The sequence below is a fragment of the Acartia tonsa genome, chromosome 4 (genome assembly GCF_053477335.1).
Source record: "Acartia tonsa isolate MP-2025a chromosome 4, ASM5347733v1, whole genome shotgun sequence".
In the NCBI taxonomy this organism is placed as follows: Eukaryota; Metazoa; Arthropoda; class Copepoda; order Calanoida; family Acartiidae; genus Acartia; species Acartia tonsa.
This window is the reverse complement of record NC_137263.1, coordinates 1,678,012-1,700,979: the sequence shown is the minus strand read 5'-3', so window position 1 is coordinate 1,700,979 and position 22,968 is coordinate 1,678,012. Positions and strand designations below refer to the sequence as shown.

At 32.8% G+C, this 22,968-nt stretch overlaps 3 protein-coding genes across 4 annotated transcripts; all 3 read left to right on the top strand.

The window, feature by feature from the left end:
• Positions 1 to 1,470: 1,470 nt before the first annotated feature.
• Positions 1,471 to 6,627, top strand: LOC145318139 (uncharacterized). Its single transcript, XM_080159488.1, has 9 exons — positions 1,471 to 1,645; positions 2,076 to 2,163; positions 2,827 to 2,914; positions 3,215 to 3,359; positions 4,060 to 4,181; positions 4,561 to 4,658; positions 5,134 to 5,203; positions 5,655 to 5,720; positions 6,179 to 6,627. The coding sequence occupies exons 1-9, from the start codon at positions 1,474 to 1,476 to the stop codon at positions 6,317 to 6,319; spliced, it is 990 nt and encodes a 329-aa protein (XP_080015614.1). The 5' UTR covers positions 1,471 to 1,473; the 3' UTR covers positions 6,320 to 6,627.
• A 1,071-nt stretch (positions 6,628 to 7,698) lies between these two features.
• LOC145315638 (adenine DNA glycosylase-like) lies at positions 7,699 to 12,570 on the top strand. The gene is made up of 9 exons (XM_080155627.1): positions 7,699 to 7,987; positions 8,510 to 8,602; positions 9,238 to 9,293; positions 9,668 to 9,785; positions 10,283 to 10,406; positions 10,912 to 11,119; positions 11,217 to 11,428; positions 11,744 to 11,880; positions 12,120 to 12,570. Exons 1-9 carry the CDS (start codon positions 7,751 to 7,753, stop codon positions 12,321 to 12,323), a joined length of 1,389 nt encoding a protein of 462 aa, XP_080011753.1. The 5' UTR covers positions 7,699 to 7,750; the 3' UTR covers positions 12,324 to 12,570.
• On the top strand, positions 12,567 to 21,112 carry LOC145315642 (uncharacterized). 2 transcript variants are annotated; one of them, XM_080155632.1, is made up of 8 exons: positions 12,567 to 12,631; positions 13,028 to 13,091; positions 13,364 to 13,393; positions 13,880 to 13,953; positions 14,341 to 14,354; positions 17,918 to 17,984; positions 19,111 to 19,933; positions 21,008 to 21,112. In XM_080155632.1, exons 1-8 carry the CDS (start codon positions 12,577 to 12,579, stop codon positions 21,108 to 21,110), a joined length of 1,230 nt encoding a protein of 409 aa, XP_080011758.1. In that variant the 5' UTR covers positions 12,567 to 12,576; the 3' UTR covers positions 21,111 to 21,112. The 2 variants fall into 2 exon arrangements, with proteins under 2 accessions (XP_080011758.1, XP_080011757.1); XM_080155631.1 differs by lacking the exon at positions 14,341 to 14,354 and having other exon boundaries at positions 13,880 to 13,967.
• The last annotated feature ends 1,856 nt before the right edge of the window (positions 21,113 to 22,968 follow it).

The window sequence follows — 22,968 nt, the reverse complement described above, 5'->3', positions numbered from 1 at the left end:
AGTAATGTATACATGTAAAGTGTACACTAAAGGAAAGCTGAAATCACAGTGGGGAAAAACTGGAGAGAAAAAAAATATTCATCTAAAATTGATGCTCATAGCAGAATATACGTAGATATTATGATTTTTTACTAACATGGAGCTCGATTATTGGAGAGTATGTCATCAATCCTGAGGGGGGGGGGGTGGTAAAAGCGGAGGTCATTATTTACCCAGCTAAAAGTTTCACATGAAAGTCTGATGTAAAATCCAAGTAATAATAAATCTGTTGAATCCAACTATAGTTTATTTAATAAAGGGAGAAAAGAAACATTTGAATGTGTAATATATACTGGTAGCCAAAGTTTTACAAAATAATTGATTTGTTTAAATCATTTTCAAACTTTTTCATAAACATTTCCAACTGTAAGCCGCACATTATAAAGAATAAGAAAATAAACAATGAATTAAAATAGAACTAAATTTAGAAAGATAAAATTAGTCCTGAAGATTATAATTATTGGTTGAAAAGTTTAAACAAGACTGCAGTTTTCTCAACCAGTATAATTTACAGTCCAATATCCCCTCCTTCTTGCATGGGACCAATATTAGAAACTTGAAACTCCAAAATTTTTATACTTTATATCACTGTGCGTTATTAAAAATCACGCAACCTCCTTTGTTTACATATTTACATAACATAAATATTTTACCGTCTGCTAATCAAAAACACAAGGTTTAATAAGGAAGAATTTTTAATGTTTTTATTTATATTTCTTTATAAATATGATTATTTTTATGTTGAAATAAGAAAATTTTTATTTTTACACATAAATTGTATACCTATAATTTTTTTAGATATTACAATGTAAATAAGTTTTTAAAGAAAAATTGTCTCTATGTGTATAATGTACTAAAAAATGTTAGAAAATATTTCCCTTTATAAAACTTAAAAACAATAATTTCAAGTAATACATAGTTTTGTTATAAGATTATATCGTAAGTATTTGTATTTAAAACTCTATTTGAATGTTGTCATCCGTGTTTTTGTGGGGGAAAAAAATTCATGAAAATTCTTGTGCATCTTATTGAAAGGAAAGTTTTTTTTATAAGGCCGGGAAAGAAAAATTTCAGTATTATAACTAATAATATTTTTAAAATGATTTTTGATTATTGAAGATTTCTTGTAAAGGAGAATCAAATAGGGTCAGTGGTTAACGAGATCTGTTAGAACAAAAAACACAGAAAAACATGATTCATTTTTTGTATATCTAAGTTTTTTTTTACTATAAGGAACTCCCTAAAAAATATATGCCTTCCCTGGACATATAAGAAGCTTTACTGTAAAGGAGAATCATATCGGTCCATGGGTTAGAGAGTTCCTAGACTATATATAGGCAGACATACAGATACAGACATCATATTTTATAATTATAGAAAGAAGTGTTATTTTTTATTTCACATTTTTTCGACTTCCTTTTTTTCAGATTGACAATGCAAGAAAACAGTATTATTCGCATCTTGCGGCGGATCAATAATGTCCGCATGTCAGAGATAGATGCGGCCGGCAGCGGATATCTGCCGCTGTTGTGCGGACGCAGCCGGGTGGGTACTGTTCCCCTGGAGGCGGTGGATCAGATGAAATTATTTCCTCATGTTTTCAAAGGCACTTTTGATGTTCATTTATGATTTTTTCCTTTAAAAGTGCTTGCTCCCTTCCCCTTATTAAAAAAAAAGGAAAATTTTTCTTTTACTTTAGATGAGGTTAGGTTAGGTTATATTGGGTACTGGGTAGTTCCGTAAGGTTAGGGCACTTTAGGTACATTCACTGCAGGGATTTGGCATGGGGATTAATTTCTCGATATGGAAATTGAGGGAAAGAACCGGGAAAGGTTCATATAAGATCTTTTAATACTTAATAAATGTAGAATTGAGTGATCTTACTTTCTAAGAACAACCAATTCGTTTTCCCCACATCTACTGTTTGTTTATTGTATTAAATGGCGCCTGACAATTTTAATTGCTATTTAATTCTTATAATATCTACCTACTTTTAAAAAAATAACAGCAATCAAAAAGTGTTTTTTTTTTCAAAGTTGGACCAAGCAAAGTTGAATTTGCAGAAGATCTGAACAGTTATGAGTCTATAAGCCAGGCTGTGGCAACTTTCCTACAAAATATCAGGCATACAATAATCAAACTTGGTACTTTTACACAAAGTTTACTGTGTAGCACTTATACCCCTCCCCATTTTAAAAATAAATTGGAAAATAATTTAAATAGGTATTGTTTGTAATGGAAAAGGATCTGTTTTTTAATCCTTTTAGACTGGAGAAATAATTTGAATATTGTTTGTAATGGAAAAGGATCTGTTTTTAACCCTTTCTGGCTGGAGAAATAATTTTAATATTGTTTGTAAGGAAGAAAGATATGTTTTTTTACCCTTTCTGGCTGGAGAAATAATTTGAATATTGTTTGTAAGGGAAAAGGATCTGTTTTTAACCCTTTCTGGCTGGAGAAATAATTTGAATATTGTTTGTAAGGAAAAAGGATTTGATTTTAACCCTTAGTGGCTGGAGAAATAACTTGAATATTGATTGTAAGGGAAAAGGATCTGTTTTTAGCCCTTTCTCGATGGAGAAATAATTTGAATATTATTTTTAAGGGAAAAGGATATGTTTTAACCCTTTCTGGATCGAGAAATGATTTTAATATTGTTTGTAAGGGAAAAAAATCAGTTTTTAACCCTTAGTGGCTGGAGAAATAATTTGAATATTAATTGTAAGGGAAAAGTATCTGTTTTTAACCCTTCCTGGCTGGAGAAGTAATTTGAATATTGTTTTTAAGGGAAAAGGATCTGTTTTTAACCCTCTCTGGCTGGAGAAATGAATGCTATGAGATTAGAACAAAATTTTCTCAAACTCCTTTTTTCAAGGTAATAGTTATTTGACGCATCATATTATTTACAGCTTTTGTCTGTTTATTACTTTAGGTAATGTTAGATTAGTTTATATATTAGGTACTTGGTAGCCCCGCAGAATTAGGGCCACCTGCATGGGTTAGACAGACTTGGGAATAAACTACTCACTCCCCATTATTTTTTTTTATAAATATTAAAATTATGAAGTGTGTTGGGTTCCCCCAATCCCATCCCTTCCTGTCCACGTATATTGTACATCCATGATCTCAACTCTATCTTAAAAAATACCCAAGTCAATTTTGTATAACTTTTTAGGTAGAAAGATCGGCCACGCCCCTACTTGGGCTCCCCCAGTATGGCGTGCACATAAACGGGTACCAGGAGCTGAAGGACTCGCCGTACAAAAAGATCTGGATCCAGAAACGGTCCAGCACCAAACAAACTTATCCTGGAAAATTTGGTAGGTTAATGGATTCATTATTACTTGGATCTTACACCGGATTATTATGTATTCTAATTAAGTGAAACTCAAAGCGGGCTAAGTAGCGAATCCCACTTCCAACCCTTTACCCCATCCCCTCAGCTAAATTGTGCGAACGAACTGACTAATAAAGTTGTCCATGTTAGCAACCTAAATTAACGACAATTTTCCCCTAACCATAATTTCCATGTATATTCTATTTACATCCGTTGGTAGGTTTTATTTGAAACCAGGTTGACAACATCCATTTTGTTTTTCTATTAGGCTCTGTATGTCCGTCCGTACGTAACAGAGAGCTTTTATAGTTACTTTGGGCATGTTAGAATTGTCCTAATTATTTAAAATTTTGCATGATGATTCCTATTACAGTTAGTTACAATTTAGAAAGCGGAGCAACTCTTTGATTGTTACCAGAAAGTCTGTACGTCCAGTCAAAAGATGCAGATTTTTTTCTCATCAATTTTGTTCAGACTTATAGATTAATATACTGCTTCATCTCGTGGCATTCTACTAGTGTTAATATTCGTTTGTCCTACCGTCTGATTTTACATCTTCGCATATATGGATATTGTTATCCTTGTAAATGTTTAGTCTTTTTTAAGTAGAAAATATAAATTATTTAATGACGTACATCTGTGCAGTTTATAATAGCTTCGCTACTTTAGTTTGTATGATTTAGACAGTTTTGTTGGTGGGGGTTACTCTGAAGGTCATGGTGTCCTGGAAACAGCTGTTAAAGAGCTGCAGGAAGAGGCTGGGCTGGTTGTAACAAAAGATCTCAGGAACAGTTCTATTTATAACGTATACAAATCCTAAACAATTTTTGAGTATTTCATCAAAACCGATTAATATCTGCTGGATTAGAACCGGTTCACATCCATACTATACTAATAAATCATGTATAGCATTAAAGAAATTTTCCACGAATATTAGCATAAAAATCGTAAAATTAATACAATGATTGTAAGTCTGGTACTTTGGCCCCTTCGAGCTAACAAAACTGATTTTATATTAATAATGATTTTACACCCCATATATCTATGTTAAGATTATTGGTTGAAATGTTTGGAAACTATGAGTTTGTCACCGAAAAATCAAAATTCAATAAAAGTACCCAAAGTTTTTGAGCTAACCAATAAGTTATCTTGCTTGTAAAACTTTGGGTATTAATGTAATTTACAGTCCAATGTTTCCTCCATTACTGAATTATAAAATGCAACTTGTATTGTTTAGACTTCAACCATGTGGTTCTGTTTCATTCTTTCATAAATCAGACAGGTGACAAAATTTAATCCTTATACAAAAGTAACAGGATGTCTGTCAGTATGTTTGTTGCTTAAGATCAAATAGCTAACCACTCGAACGATATAGTTCCCTACATAGGGAAGCTTCACATGGGTCTTGGGAAGGTTTTTAACTATTTCGTGGGAGGGTACCTACAACCTTCTAAAAGAAATCGCTCCTTTAAAAAAATAACCACCCCCAACATTTCTTTTAAAATAAAGCTGGGGAGGAGTTATAAGTGCTCAAGAGACACTTTGTGTGAATGCACCATAGGTATATCTTTTCTAGTATGGCTTCAACCCCGATTAATAAACGCTCAATTAAAACTGGTGTTAAATTATACTGAAAAATCATGTATGGCATCGTATTACAGACAATTTTTCACGGGTCTTACAATTTTTTTTTACTTTACTATCCGCGAAAAGCTGTTGATAATACGATGCGATGAATAACTAATATTTTTTATCAGAGGATTGCATCCACAAACAGAGTTCGTATTTGATCTCAAGCTTCCGGAATCTTTCAAACCAGCAAATCAGGTATTTTAATTATGAACATTCCGAAGTATTAGGACGTGTTTTATTTCAGAGAGGGAGGGGACATTGAACTGTTATTACACTAGTCCCCAAAGTTTTATTATAATGTTGTCTGATTCGTTGACATAACAACTTTGGGTTCTTTTATTGAATTTGATTGGTTGGTTCATTAGGTTGAGTGTCCAAACGTTCCATTTACTAATTGTAATCTACAGAAGGGGCAACCTTCATCCTTTTATTATCATTGGGGATGATCAATTTATCCGCCATTGTCTTATCTCTTTAGATTCCTGTTTATTTGATATTTTGATGTTTTCACTGTTAACCACCCACAAAAAGGATTTTGATTTTTTCCCCCTAATATTTAATTAATTAAAGTAGACTTCAAGCAGCGCCTTTTTGCACACTATCATCCTTGTTTTATTCCCCTGGTCATATATTTTTTCTACCTTAGGATGGCGAGGTTGATGATTTCCAGTTGGTTACCCCACAACAGTTGTTACAACTCATACAGACAGAGGTTAATTTATATTTTATTTGCGCTGCGCAGCTACTCTTTTGTTCATTCTTGTTATTTGGGTTGTTTTTTAGAAAATTTTTATGTAAACCCTGATGCATGTATAAAGAAATCGGTGCTTCATTTAAAATTTGAACAACACCCAATATAACCCAGTTGTCAGTGAAATCTATACTTTAAATGTTTTCATGCCTTTAAAAGGGATCTAGTTTTCACTTCTTCCACCATAATAAAAAAAATTTTCAATGCTTTCTCGTCATTTGCATGGCTCTTATGACATCTAAAACGATGGTCTCCAAACAGTTAGTCTGTTCGTTCGTTACGTCTGTTACGCTATAATTTTCATTAGCTAGAAAATGATTTTAAAAGTTTTAAAATTTTGTAATTTAGCTTACCTAATCAATCATCGACACTACATCTGTCAAAGTAAGCTAGCTAAAACTCTCATTTTGGCTTTTTAGGATTACAAGATTACAAGTATCCCCATAGCCCTGGACTGGTTGATCAGACACGGAGAACTTTCTGTTGATACATTCCCTGACATTTCTCAAATACTGGCAGAGATACATGTTAATTTACATCAGTTCTATTCTACTGAATAAGTATTCTATGATTTGTTTATTTGCATCAGTTTCATTCTACTGAATAAGTATTCTAAGATCTGTAAATTTACATTAGTTCTATTCTACTGAATAAGTATTCTAAGATCTGTAAATTGACATAAGTTCTATTCTTCTGAATAAGTTTTCTAAGATCTGTAAATTTACATCAGTTCTATTCTACTGAATAAGTATTCTAAGATCTGTAAATTTACATCAGTTCTATTCTACTGAATAAGTATTCTAAGATATGTAAATTTACATCAGTTCTATTCTACTAAATAAGTATTCTAAGATCTGTAAATCTACATCTGTTCTATTCTACTGAATAAGTATTCTAAGATTTTTAAATTTTTCGTTTTAAAAAGTCATAGAAATTTTGATTATACAGCACCAGATAATTTTCATAATTTTAGGTAGATATTTGATTCAAGTATTACTTTTACAATTGTTTATTTGTTGGAGTTTTCTTGTTGATTTGTTATTTTGATTTTTAAAAATTTTTCATTTTAAAGATGTGATAGTATCATAAAATCATTGTTATTTATTCATAGTCGCAAGGGAAGGGACTTTTTTTTCATCTTAAAACTCGAAATTGAAAGAAGAGACGCAAATTACTCACCTTTCCTTAAGTGCCCCTAGAGACTTTTAGGGGTGTAGCTATATATTAATTAATAAAGCACAAACTGCTCCTTCCAATGTTAATTTTCAAAGTTACCATTTCATAAAATAAGATTTTTTAAAATGTAGACCTGAACATATAAAAATCCCCTTTTAACCTAGTGCAATCATTAAACTAAAGCATTTTTCTAAAACTTTTTTCATTAAATTATTATATGTGTAATAATAGCTTTAAAACAATGTTACTTTAATATTAAATATGGCCGATTAATATATTAGTCTGAAAGTTTCAATGTAAATCGCCAATGAAAAGAAATACATTTGGGTTTAGCTTACTTTTTACAAATTAGGAAACATTCTAAAAAAAAAAGCACTTCATAAGACATAGCTTGATGTAACCAACATAAAAATAGTTTTCTTCCCTTTAATATGATTTAATTATGAGAATAGATTTATATGGTAGATACGCTAATTTGAGTAATTTTCAGCTAATTCTTGCTTCGCTGATTTAAGAATATCATCCTTGTTTTGTTATTATTAATATGTAATTCAGAGAGATAGAGGACAATGGTCGGTTTATTACACTAATCTCAAAGTTTTATAATAAGAGGAGTTTTCAAACTATTCAACTACTTATTTTAATCAACAGAAGGGGTAATTTTGTGCATCATCATTAGGGATTTACATCAATTTATCGGTTATTGTCTTATCCCTTTAGATTCCTGTATGTAATTTTCTAAAATATTAATGTAGAAAATTTCAGATGATTGTTTGAATTATTCAATAACCAAAAAAGTTATAAGAATATAAAAAATGGTTCTAAAGAAAAGCAAAAAAGAAAATGAAAAGCCCAAAGTAGAAAATGAGCCTGATTGCGGCCGCCATGTTTTTTCTGCCAAAGAAACCCGCGAACTGCAAAGTCAGCTGTTGGTCTGGTACGACAAAAACGCGCGCACGCTGCCGTGGAGGGATATTGCGCGCACAGAGGTTGACCCCAACACGCGCGGCTACTCGGTGCTCGTGTCAGAAATTATGCTTCAACAAACACAGGTGAGGTTTATAGTTTTGGCAGGGAGGGAGGGGACAATGGACTATAAATTACTTTTCAACCAATAATTTAGTTTACAGAATGGGTAATTTTATCCATAAAAATTACAGTACAAAAGAATACAACAGACATTTGAAATAATTAAACTATAAATCATATAATAAACCAATTATATTATTTTTTAATGGGAACCAAATAAAAAGGCATATCTAAATTTTCAAATTAGCAGCTTCGATATTCATGTTTAACAATTGTGCTAGAAGAAAAGTGCAAAAAATCTCCTTTCAATTGATTTCCTTTAGATTTGCATATCTTTGGGTTTTGTAATATCCCCCCCCCCCCCCAAGAATGTTTATGAGATCTTGTTCTTCAATTAACAACGGATGCTAGTAGCCAAAGAATACATCTATATATCTACACATTATTTAATAATTACACTTGTTGAAAAAGATAAGCGAAGCCGCTCATCTGATAATTCGGATTTGCCTAATTTTTTGTTCTCAGTGTATATCTTCTTTGTTTAGGTTGCTACTGTTATTGACTATTTTAATAAATGGATAAAGAAATGGCCTGGAACTAAAGAACTATCTAAGGCTACTCTTGAACAAATAAACCAGGTAAATGAGACAAATGGGTAATAAATTATACACGTCCAATTGTGATTAACAAAATTACCCTTGTTTGAACCAAGCATGATTAAGTCCTAGTTTTGATTAAATGGAAAAAAAGATTTAGAGCTAGAATTCCAACCATTCAAAGGTAGCTATCCTTTTAAATAAATATTAAATAGAAAGATTTGTAATCAAAGAATATTCTTTTATGTAAAGCAGTAATTATGATTCTTCTGTACACTGTAGCTTCTTATAGGTCATGTAAGAAGGTTTTGACTAGTTTTGGGGATTGCACTATTACCCTCCATGGAGAAATCGTCCCTTCCCCCCCCAAAAAAAAAATAAAGGGCCCCTTTTAAAAAGGAGTTAAAACTTTTTCTTCTTAAAATTTAAATTGAAAGTAAGATGGTGGGTGGACTCATAGACGTCCAAGCTTTTTTTTTTTGGGGGGGGGGGGAATTTTAAATGGGGTGGGGGGGGGGGGTAAAATGAAAAAAAAATTCGTTTGGGGGGGTAATCGCCCCATTACCCCCCCCCCCCTTGGACGTCTATGGGTGGACTTCCCCAAAAATGCCTCTAGAGTCCTCAAGGGCGTAACCGCTAGTTTAAATATAAAGATTTAAACACTTTTTTTCTTTTAGGCATGGTCCGGACTTGGTTATTACAGTAGAGGACGTCGTCTCTGGGAGGGGGCCAGGTACAAATATTTAGCTTTAACAAACCATTTTTGTATTGTACTCTAAAAAATAAGTATCACATCTTAGTTTATCTTTGCCATCAATTTTTAAAATATTTTGTAAAGTCTCATTTAAAGAAACTCAATTTTTTATTAGAATTTGTTATCTATGATATGTGGAAGAAACATTGAGTGGATTAATTGAATTTTAAATTTGTTTTTAATACTTAAGGCACTTAATACTATAATTTTTTAATAACAACCTCCAAAACATTTAGACATTTCTGTCTGAATGTCAATCACACATAATGAATTATAGTTTATCTTTTAGTCATTATGAAACATTTTGGGGAAAATTTCTTTTCAAAACAAAAGTTATCATCTATATTTTTTAGATACGTGGAAGAAACATTGGATGGTTCAATGCCACAGACAAGAGTTGAGCTGCTAAAGTTGCCAGGGGTAGGCAAGTATACGGCCTCAGCTGTTGCCAGCATTGCCTTTGGAGCTCAGGTGAAGTTAGCATTGCCATTCAGGGATCTTATGGAATAAGACAATTGCAGATAGATTGATGTACATCACTAATGATGTAAAATTACCACTTATCTAGATTATAATAAGTGATTAAAACGTTTGGACACTCAACTTAATGAACCAGCCAATCCATTTTCAATAAAAGTCTCCAAAGAGGTTAGAAAGACCAATATGAAGTTCAAATATGAGAATAATAAGTATCAAGATATTTTTTTGTTCAACCTCTAAAGAATTAATTGGATAGTTGTTTTCTTAAATCTGATTTCAGATACAAAATATGCTTAGGACAATCAAAGATAACTTAATCTTATTTACTAATATTTAGTCTTGTAAATTAAGCATTAAATTTAATCTAATATAAGCCCAATCCATTCCAATATTAGGAGGTCTGCATTTAAAAAATAGACAAGCTAACAAAAATTTATCTTTCAATGACATATCTGTTGTTGCACAAACCAAATTGTGTATTTTTTAAGGTTGGAGTAGTGGATGGAAACGTGCTACGTGTGTTATCACGTTTACGCGGCATTGGTGCGCCCATAGACAATCAGAAAGTTGTTGACCACATGTGGAAGCTGGCTGATGATATTGTTGATAAAGGTAAAAATTTCACTGACGTTTCATTGTTTTGTTTTGTCGTTTTTGTCATTTTCTAATTAGAAAATTGATCTAAAGGGATAAGACATTGGCCGACAAAAAAATACCACTTCTATAAATTACAATTAGTTTTAAAACGTTTGGACTCTCAACTAAATGAGCCAACCAATCAAAGTTCAATAAAGGTCTCCAAGTTTGTTCAGACAATGAATAAGAAAACGTTATTATAAAACTTTGGGGACTAGTGTAATAAACAGCCCATAGTCCCCTCTCTCTCGCTCTGAATTCTAATGGCGAAACTAACCTGAGCTCCAAAAGCAACGCTGACAACAGCTGAGGCCGTATACTTGCCAACTCCTGGCAACTTCAGCAGGTCAACTCAGCCAACGAATAAGAAAACGTTATTATAAAACTTTGGGGACTAGTGTAATAAACAGACCATTGTCCCCTCCCTTCCTGTATTTAGAACCATTTCCTTAAACTTTTTCTGAAGTTCTTTTTTGTTTAGAACGTCCTGGCGATTTTAACCAGGCAATGATGGAGCTCGGGGCCACTGTGTGCACACCCAAGGCACCAAGCTGTGTCACTTGTCCAGTCAAGAGCATGTGCGCAGCAAGAGCTTTGAATGCCGCGTCCATTGTTGACATAGAAGACACGTGCGTAAAATGCGGGAAATCTGAGTTGAAAATGGAGGAAGGTGTTCTTAATTATCCAAGGTATATTTTACTTCTCCAATACAGATATGTATATACAGAGTTTTCTAAATTTTGTCAGACAAAATATTATTTAGATCAATATATCTTTCCTCTTTAGAAAAGGCAAAAAGACAGCGAGCAGGGACGAAAGAACACTTGTCCTGGCCTTGTCCCATCCGAACTCTTCTGGTGACCTTGTGTATGCTGTCCAGCAGAGGCCAGCCAGTGGACTTCTGGCAAACCTGTGGGAACTCCTGACTGTTCCAGGTGAAGGGAAACAAGCTGCTGATGACCAAGATGAAGCTGGCAAACAACAAAAAGAAGTGAAAGGTTAATTTTTGTTATTCAGTACATCCATTATTCTGTTATTACACTAGTCCCCAAAGTTTTATTATAACTTTTTCTTATTCGTTGGCTTAACAACTTTGGGAATTTTGTTGAATTTCGTTCATTAGGTTGAATGTCTAAACGTTTCTATCAATAACTTTTAATCTATGAAGGGATAAATTTTTTCTATTATCATTGGGATGTAAATCAATTCAAGTGCCATTGTCTTATCCCTTTAGATCCCTGAGTATATCATAATAATATCTAAAATTGTTTTATTACACATTTACCAGAAAAACTATAATTACCTATATTTAGATGAAAAAGAAGTAATTTCTACCCACCTGGAGACATTGAAGGTTGCGTACAGCCAGCTGGCGAAGAAGGGGGAGGTGAACCACGTGTTCTCACACATCAACATGACCTATGTCCTCTACACTGCCACCATGGACAAGGTGATCAGGATTATGACTTGCAGGCTGACTCAGGGATCTAAAGGGATAAGACAATAGCTAATAAATTGATGTACATCCCCAATGATTATAAATAAAATTAACCTTTTTGTAGATAATAGTTAGTGGTTGAAACGTCTGGACACTAAACTTAATAAACCATTTAATTAAAATTCTATAAAAGTCCCCAAAGTTGTTAAGCCAACGAATGAGAGAACGTTATTGAATTAATTTTCTTTTAGAAATATGAGGGACTCGAACTTATGACTCTTGACAATTTCCTAGTGAAGGGAACTTCAACAGCTATGAAGAAAGTTGTCAAGCTGTTGCAAAGCTCCTCCAGTGACAGCTGCAGTATGAAGCGCAAATCATTGACAGCTGCCACAGCTGCAGACCCAAAGCAGCGGTCTATCAACAGCTTTTTTAAGAGTGTCAAAAAGGAATGAATTTTTTTTTAAATACCAAATCTTATTTATGTGGTTGGGGGGGTGTTTTGGGAAGATCTCGTCATTTACAAAGCTCTAATGATTACGGATCTTGCCATATACCCTCACCACCCTCCCACACACTTTTTTCCTTAGTACCTGATACCATAACCACTGAACCAGTTACGCTTTTAATGAAATGAAAACTTTATTTTATGCCAAATGACTTTTATACCAAATGATTTAATATATTTTTTTCAGAAAAAAATTTAAAATGAATGCTCTCAACAAGGCTAAAGCTTTATCATGGCAGCAGATTTCAAATTTAGGTAAGAACTCTAAAATTGCAGGTTTTAGGCCATTGTTATGCGTTGTTGAATTGGTTTTTAGAAAGATTACTTTGATTATTTTAGAAGTCTAAACATAATTGTATATAGATTTGTTGCTAAATTTACAAATACAAGACACTGTTTAAGGACGTACTTTCATTTTTGGGTCCAGATTATAGAAATTCTTCGATTGAAATAGTATATCTTGTTGTCCTAGAAATAATTTTTTCTCGAAAATCAGATGAATAGGATAACTCTATAAAAGTTTTCAGTAAAAAAGTACCAAAAAATCAACAGGTTTTTATTAAATTGGTAACTACTAGAGCTGTAGAAATAGATACACCTATGTTCAAAAGGAATTTCTACGAAACGCTGAATAATTGTTATTGTTTTTAGTAATGAATCAGTATAAAGAGCCAGATTGGGTGAATGGGAAAACGACAAGCCAGGCGACTCTTAGGTAAAATATGTCATATAAAAAAATGGAGGAAGGGGACATTGGACTTTAAATAATAGTATTATTTTTATACATATTTACGTTCTCTTACTGGTTGACTCATTAGATCTTGATTGATTTGTTCAAACTACGCGTCCAATCTTCAAACCTCGGGGCTAAAAAACTGGTTTTAATCTTATAATTGTACTTTCTATATCCGCGGAAAGCTGTTTATAATACGACGCGAGAAATAACTATTCTTTGATAATCTTTTGGAAATAGATATTTTTTTTCAGGCTATTTGGACAACTAGAAAGTAATGTCAGGTAAGAATTCTATTTTTTCTAGCATATATGTACTTAATGAGCCATTAAAATTTTTTATAAGTTTCTATATCTTTTTTTAATTAAAGGGATTTGTCTTATTTTTAAACTGTGCACTTTAGACTGAAGTAAAGTGTTTGTTGTCTTAAAAATGCTACATTAAATTTAAAACAACAATTCTTTAATTCTTTAACTGAGTGTAATTTCGGACATTAGACTGTAAATGGGAGGTGGTGGTTTGTTGCGTCTACTGCCATGATATGCCAACAATCTATTTTTGGTGCTACTCTCTTAGATTGAGAGATAATTGGATAAAATCTTATTGGATGAGTCAATATTAACCCAAATAATTTTATCTTTTATGAAAAATCGGCTTTGGGACCACTGCCCCAGTCCTCCTGTGCGAAATATAATACCTACCAACAGACCAGAGATTTGTTGGTTCATTAAGTTAATCCCTATCAACTGCCCATCCCATTATTTTCTTAGGGTGACCTTATTCCGTGACCACCATGCCTGGTGCCCGTACTGCCAAAAAGTCTGGTTATTCCTGGAGGAAAAGAAAATCCCTTACAAGGTAAATTATATGCTAGTAGCGTAGCTACTCTATACCTACTTATTATTTGTCCATACACCATGGTCTATTCCTAGAGGAAAATATAATTCCATACAATTTTATATTATTAGTAGCGCAGCTACTCTATACCTACTCAATATTTGTCCGTGCGACCAGAAAGTCTGGCTATTCCTAGAAGAAAAGAAAATTCCGTACAAGGTTAATTTTATATTTAGTAGCGTAGCTACTCTATACCTACTTATTATTTGTCCATACAGCCAGAAAGTCTGGCTATTCTTTGAGGTTAATTAGATAATTAGTAGTGCAGCTACTTTATATCTACTTAATATTTGTCCATACGGCCATAAAGTCTGGCTATTCCTGGAGGAAAAGAGGATTCCATACAAGGTTAATTATATATTAAGAAGCGCACCTACTCTATACCTACTTAATATTTGCCTGTACTGCCAGAAAGTCTGGCTATTCCTAGAGGAAAAGAGGAATCCATGCAAGGTTAAAGATATTATTAGTAGCGCAGCTAAACTATACCTTCTTATTTTTTCTGTATTGCCGTACGATATTAATTATATATTAGTAGTGCTACTATGCTCTCATCTTTGTTTATGTGTGTAATGTAGGAGAAATATTAGAATAAAACAATAGAGGGGGGGGGGATGGTCCTGTGCTTTAAATTGGGTCTTTGAAAATCGACCAATAGCGTCGGGAATATTAACAAGTCGCTACAAAAGTGTAGAAAGCAAATTGCTAGCGAACGAATAAGAACCTCTACAGGGAGATCCAGATAGTTGTCTGGTTATACATCTACATTTATACATTTTTTGCAGCAAATTATGGTAATTAGTTCTTAAAGATTTGACTGGTAATGTGTTTTCTTTTATATTTAAAAATAAGATCAATAAAAAAATTCGAGAATATTTTCTATTTTCATATTTATTTATCTTAATAATTTATAAATCTTAAATAAATAAAATGTTATTATTCAAAGCTTGACATCCCACAACAGTTCATTTGTAGGCAAGTCTATTCACATTCTCGTGACATGCATGTTCCAATATTCTCTAGATTTTATCAGCAGCCTCTTCAGAATCTCTTATATCTTGGCCAGGTACAGTAGAGTTGTGGTGGAATGATTGCTTCAAGCTCCAACAGTTCGAGCACATTCACTTCTAGGTTTGTTCTTCCTCCTCTACCAAAGAATGGATAGTCTCTAATTTTGTTGAGATCAACATCAACAAGATCAGAATTATATCCAGTAGTGGCCATGATATGATCCATCAACAATCTTCATCCTCATGTCTCCGACTCCATGCAGATTGATGATATGTCTAGCTCAGATAACCATGAAGACACTTGCAAGTCTGCTGGAGTTGATAATCTGGTTAATACCCTGGTTCACATGGAGAACTAAAGGATCATCCAGATCCAACCAGTAGTATCTGGTCACACTCTTCCAAATTGATCTCAGTGTGTTGGCATTGATTATTTGTCCCAGGAGAACCAAACCATCAGGTGAATCTTCTCTCATTGCTTTGACAAGGAGTTTAATATGTTGAGTGATGATCTTTGTAAGACTTGACTTGACAATGCAAAACTCATTCAGCTTCTCGAGCACAAATTTTCTCTGCTCATCCAAGTTCATTGTTAGTATGGAGAATAAAATGATTGTGTTCATTTTTACTCTTTGTTTATTTTATATATGTTGATTGTAGTAAGTAATGTTTACTTCTGAAGACTATTCTAAAATTATAATTCTTTTATACCCAAATTTCAGACTAGAGACTGTAGGTTTTACAATTCCAGTCATTTAAAGAAATTTTGAATGTCCAGACTTTTTGAGACAGACCTATGTCTATACACAAATAGTCTGCAATTTAATATGAAATATTTGAAGAGAAATTATATATCGTTATTTGCTTAGGATTAGCACCAGTTTTACATGAGTCTTACAGAGATAATATTTTTTTCAAAAAATATAGGTATTTCATTTTAGTAAAATTTGAGAGTTTTTTTTTGTTTTATTTTGGTCGTAAAAAGTATTTTTGTTATGTTTAAGTCCCTGCAATTAAAACACAAGGTAGCAGACTTAAAAGTTATCAAACTAACTTAATCTTTTATAGAGTTAAATTTTAAGCAATAATAATTCAAGTCATAACAAAGGAGGAGGTAGGTTGTGCTAAAATTCTGTAAAATTGTGAGTAAGCTTCCAATCGAAAGCGATTATTAAGTCTTAACTGTTATTAAATATGCGTTCAATTATACTATGCGTTTTGTCAATATTAGGAAGAGTTAGACTTAATAATCGGTTTTGACTGGAAGCTTACTCACACCTTTACGGAATTTTAGCACAACTTACACCCCCCCCCCCTTTTAAAGTATCCCTGCTGAAAGAATTAATAGATTTTGTAGGTGTACTTTGATAAAAGAATGAAATTTTAGCTAAGATCTTTTTCCCCTTTAAGGAAATAGCCTAAAATCTTTGTATGACATGTAAGCATAGTCCTTACAACGCAGATCCCTAGTTTTCCAGCAGTTAGCAAGACCTTAAGCTTTATTCGGTCAGGCTGACTTATATACAGACGACAAGACGGACACACAGAAAGACAGACAAACAGTCCGACGGGAAGACAAACATATGGAAAGACGGCCAGACAACATTTTAATTAATATGTATAACTCATTAGCATAAGGAAAAAGGATAAGAGGATGAATACTCACCCCTTTTTCATGGTAAAATACTACTTCCCCATCCCTAAATTTAGAAGCAGACGAAAATCAAAAGCCGCCCAGGGCTTTTTGTAAGTCAATCATAAATAATAATGTGAATTAAAAGAAAAGCGATATTAAGCAAACAGCCGTGGGCGGTCAGAATCAGATCAGAATTTCCCCCTTTTTAGAAATAGAAGGATTCATCTTTCATGAACAAATTTTTTTAAATAAAAATAAAATTCTATGTAATTTTTAATTAAAACATTAAAACGAAAATATCTAATCTAATATTCTTGCCCTAAATATGGAAATAGTAAAAAGTAAAAAAATATTTTTCTTAATAATTTTTAATCCTCCCATTTGAAAAGTAGTGGAATAGCAATAAATTTTAGCGCGGCAACAGCGCTGAGTAGGCCTCTAGGCCCACTGCCTATTTTCGTCTTCTAGTTGCTTCGATTCCTCTCTTTTATTTTTTTCTCTATGCTCATTAGTTTTTTGTAAAATGTATCTTTTGCTATTCATTTTTAAAAAATTGTAAACTCAGACTTTAGACCATTAGCACCTTCAAAAATTTTATAAGTCATGTTACAGCAAATTATATTTTTTACAAGTGAAGCTTTTCAAGGTACAATTTAGAAAACGTAGCAACTTTATAATCATCACTTGTATGTACTTATGTCTATTTTGTAAATATTTACTTTCTCTATATTTGACATCAAATTTAACATGATGTGATTAATATTATTCTATTGCCTTTTTTAAAATCCTAAGTAGGTTAAGCTTTTTGTGATATGCAAAGCATCTTTAAGTCCAAAACTTCGAAATGAATGAAAATCGACATCATAATTCATGTACTTAAAAGTACTCTATGTTTGTTAATTCTTGTGTGTCCGTCTGATTTGTTGAGCTTATCTTTGATGGATGTTGTCATCCTTGTTTTATTTTACGCTTTAGAATATTTAAACAATAGAAATGTTCTTTTTATTGAAAAATATATCTTTTGCTTTTATTAATTTTAAAATTGTATAGACTTATAGTCTAAGACTTTAGACAATTTAATTCACAATTAGCACCTTTCGAAATTTTGCTATTACTTGTTGCGACACTTTTTTAAATGAAGCTTTTCTACATTAAGGTTAGTCTGTCTTCTCCGTAACTTTCATTATACTTACAATTTAAAACAAAATAAACGTTAATGATTTAGAAAATTAAATCTAAACAAATTATTCATGCATTTTTCACAGGTGCGGAAGGTGACAATGTTTTGTTATGGAACCAAAGAGGCCTGGTACAAGAAAATTTGTCCTTCAGGTAAATTATCTGTGCAGGCCTTCTAAGGATTAAATGAAAATACTAATAGTCTTCAAAAATGTGAAAAAATCTTGAATTGTTAATTAGTTGTTGGCACGAGCCTCCGGCACTCAGGGCTAACAAAACCTAAATTTATTTTTTTATTTCTGAATCTCGCTTAACCATGATAGCTCATAGAAGAAGGGATTCACCATGTGTTCTTTTTTATGTATATCAGAACCAAGTCTCGCCAATGAAGTGCCCTAACTGCGTGTACACGATGACATGTTGTGCCTTTATCAGTCCAAGGCATCCACCCCTAGCAACCATCTTTTAACGTCTTTGATTATAACGCTGTGATGTGCCAAGATTCGAACCGACAATCCCCATCCTCTTGATAAACGAATTAATCAATAATTATTCTCATGTTAGCAACCTAAATTGAGGATAATTTTTCCCGTTTCATAATATCGACGTATATTCTACATTTATTATTCTGGAACTGGATGGAAAGATAAAAACAGAGGGTGACAGAATACTTGCATTATCTGTTATTAGAATACATGATAATCTGATGTAACATCCAAGTAATAATATATCCATTATTTCCCAGGTATGCTGCTAGCCCTGGAACTGGATGGAGAGATAATAACAACCAAGAGTGATAGAACACTAACTTGCATTATCTGTTATTAGAGTACATCATAATCTGGTGTAACATCCAAATAATAATATATCCATTATTTCCCAGGTATGCTGCCAACCCTGGAACTGGATGGAGAGATAACAACAGATAGTGACAGAATTCTGGCAAGCCTCTGTTATTAGAGTACATGATAATCTGATGTAACATCCAAGTAATAATAAATCCATTATATTGCAGGTATGCTTCCAGCCCTAGAACTGGATGGAGAGATAATAACAGATGGTGATAGTATCCTTACATTCTCTGTTATTAGAGTACATGATAATCTGGTGTAACATCCAAGTAATAATATATCCATTATATTGCAGGTATGCTGCCAGCCCTGGAACTGGATGGAAAGATAACAACAGATGGTGACAGTATCCTTACATTCTCTGTTATTAGAGTACATGATAATCTGGTGTAACATCCAAGTAATAATATATATCCATTATATTGTAGGTATGCTGCCAGCCCTGGAACTGGATGGAAAGATAATAACAGAAAGTGATAGAATCCTGGCAAGCCTGGAGTCAGAGTTTGGGCCTCTACATATGTCTTTCAATCAAGCTAAAGTTGTTGAATTGAGAAAATTGGAGAGGGCTCTTTTTCAATACTGGTGCAGATGGCTTTGCTATCCATCACGGAACCAATCAGATGAAGAAATTTCTGAACAAGAATTTATGCAAGTTGCCAAGGTGGTTGATTCTGCGCTTGCGGCTACCCCAGGACCATTTTTTCTTGAAGAGTTTTCAGTAGTGGATTGTGTGTTTGTCCCCTATGTTGAAAGAATGAACGCCAGCCTCTACTATTATAAAGGATTTACCCTACGAGGAAACCCGGAGTTACCTAACCTAACCAGATGGTTTGAGGCCTTAGAAACTAGAGACACATATTTGGGAACCCAGAGTGATTTCCACACCCATTGTCATGACCTACCCCCACAAATGGGAGGCTGTTATCAGAACAATACAGAGGCGCAGTTGGAATGCGAGTCACGGGTAAACAGTTGTACAGACTTCACTTTGCCAGAGCATGGTGCGCCAGAACCTGACAATTCCAAGATATTTGCAGCGGCCAGAGTTCTCAAGTTTAAGGATTATATAACTAAGGTTAACCCTATAGATGATGAAAAGCTTGACGAGGGGTTGAGATGTAGTCTTACTTACATGCTGACTGGAGAAAAGGTGTATCCCCCTCAAGGTTGTGATGCAGGGTTGAGATATTTAAAGCAGAGAATTAATGTACCCCGAGACATGCCCATCTGGTCTGCCAGGCGTTTAAGGTAATTATAAACCCCGCATGGTTAAGGTATTATCATAAATGATAGTGTGCCTGCTTGCTGTCGTTGAGTCATACTTGTTTGTTTGTTTGTGTTGCCATTGTTTCTTAGTGTTTGGATCTAAGTAGTCATGGAGAAGGACGAGATATTTTTGTATAGCCACTAGGGCAATCAAGCTCCACGCGTCATAATAGAGACGTTTAAAATACTTCCTATGCTAATTGTGATAGTGGGAGAAATAAATACCTTTATCTTTAAAACAGGCACAACCCATTACTATGCATAGTCTGGACTTATAGACAAAGGTCTTGCAATTAAAGGGTTGGTTGACTGTTACCTATCATAATGTGTGATGGTGTAAAAAAAAAGGCATTCTTCGCATCTCATAACAAGCGGATGATGTCTGGCTTCGAAGGAGAATCCCTCCCCAAACTAGGTAGTAAACTAATAGCCCCTGCGGGGTTAGGGTATTAATATGTAAGATTTAACAAGGGATCTATAAAGGGTTAAATTGATGTACATCCCTAATAACGATACACAATATTACCCTTTCTGTAGATTTTTGAATTGGTGACTGAAACGTTTGGACACTCAATAAACAAAGCAATCAAAATTCAATAAATGTCCCAAAAGTTTTAGGCCATAGAATAAGAAAACGTTTTTATATAACTTTTGGTCACTAGTGTAATAAACAGTCCAAGGTCCTCTCCCTCCCTGGATTTCACCCTGAACGTTGGTAATGTTGAACTGCAATTTTGGGTATAGTCCCTTTCGTGGCAACGATCCTTAATGGGCAATTCTTCATTTTTTTCACAGTAGCTTTTTTCCTATTTATAGCCCCTGCAGGGCCAATTGCCTAACCCTGTGGGGCAATCATCTAACCCAATTAAACCTAGCCTAACCTAAAATAACCTATCAAAAGCCATTTTAAAAATACGCAATTTCGCAATTTTTAAAGGTTCAAAAGTTTTAAAAACATTATTATTTGTTTGCTTAAAAGTTTGAGAACTTTTTTAAAATCTTCTTCCAAAATATTCACCAATATTATTAATGTACATCCTTATTTTATGCTTTTAGGGAAGCTTTGGAGCTGACCGCTAGTCTTGCTGGGCCAGCACAAGCAGAAGCACTTCCTACGGAGCACAGAAAGGATCAGAATCCAACAAACTTTGGAAAATAATTTTTAAAAAGTTATTATCGAATTGTATTACAGATAGCTTTCCGCGGTTATTTAAATAAAAACATTATGATTTTCCTAAATCTTTAACAAAACTGGTTTTAATTTTATGATTTTTTTAGTCGTGGAAAAGTGTCTGTAATACGATGCATGATTTTTCAGTATAGCTGAGAACTGGTTCTAATCCAGTGGATATCAATCGGTTTCGAAGCCATACTGGAAAACAAAAGCTATTTTGCTACTAAATGTATTCTTTTTAATATCAAATGATATCAAACGAACTGACCAATAAATCAGGCTTAACCTAAATTGACTACAAATTTTCCCTTGTCAATATATCCACAATCTATATATTCTGTATCAATTATTTTGTGTTTTTTAATGTCCTACTTCAAATAACATTATTGACCTTGTTTTGTTCTGATTTTAAAAAGTTTATTATATTTTCAGATAAGAATGTTAATGTTGTTATTGAAATGTTAAAATTAATAGGTTGGTAACTTTATTGAAAATAATGTTTACATCTTTTGAAACATGATAGGCAGATAGACGTACAATACAATGTACACAATGTATAGATAAGATGCGCATATGTCATAGGAATCTTCAATAAAAATTTCTATAGTTTATTTTTAATAGAACTCAAGAAAATTACATTTCTCTACTTAGCGTTACGGACTGACTGACGGACGGACAAATAAAAAGAGTAGCTTTGCTAGTTAAAATCAAGCTTAAATTTTGTATTTTTTTAGTATATAGCATAACAAGAAAATTTGCAGACGTAGACAATATAACTACGTCAGATTTGGCGGGCAGAATTCAGCAGAATCAGACAAAATCTGATACAGATAAGCAAAATCAGCTAAAATCTGACCAAATTGAAAATATTGAAAAACGGGAACTTATGATAATTGATTCAAGAAGAAAGGTATTTTTTTTTTAATCTTGGAATTTATCAAAAACAGTTGATTTGATATTGGCAAAGCAAATTGATATACATATTAAATGATGAATAACAAAAATACCCCTTCTGTTGATTAAAATTAGTTTTTGATAAATTTATACATTTCTACTTTGGAACCAACCAATCAAAATTGAATAAAAGTAGTCTAAGTTTTTGAGCAAATAAATAAGATAACGTATTTATAAATCTTTGAGTATCGGTGCATTTCACACACGGTTGGACCCTCAGATGTCAAAACTTTATTTTAGTGTTTGGCCAAAATGACTTAGCAATTGTATCTGTAAGTACGTCTAATAACACCCTTTGCTATTTTTAAAATCCTAGAAAATTTTTTTTGCAAGAAAATTGCATAAATTCGCAACCTTTTTTAGAACCACTACATAACTCGAGTTTTAAAACTTTTTATATAAAATCCTTTTTACAAAAAATATCAATAATTACTTAAAATTAAACCTGAAAGAAAAAAAATCTCATTACACGTGTTAATTTGCATGTTTCAGGTCTTTTTTTGAGGAAAGTATAACTTCCACATTTTTGACAATAATATATTTTTTTAACATTTCAAAGTAAAATATAATAAAACTTAAACGATTTTTCTTGAATTATCAGTTGAAAATTTCATCAAACATGCAATTTAAGTGATGCAAATTTAATAAAATCATTTTTTGAATGTTTAGAATTACCAATTTTCTACATTTAAAACAAAATGTTAACAAAATTTAAAAACATTCTAATATATAACTTTAAAAATCAATAACATTTTATAAAATGATGTTTTAAAAAATAAATCATTAAAAGGTATTAAAATGCATTTTAAGTTGCTTAAAATTAAAACGAGAATATCTTTTTACACTTTATTCTTTGTAATAGAGATTAATCGTCATTTGCTGAAAATGA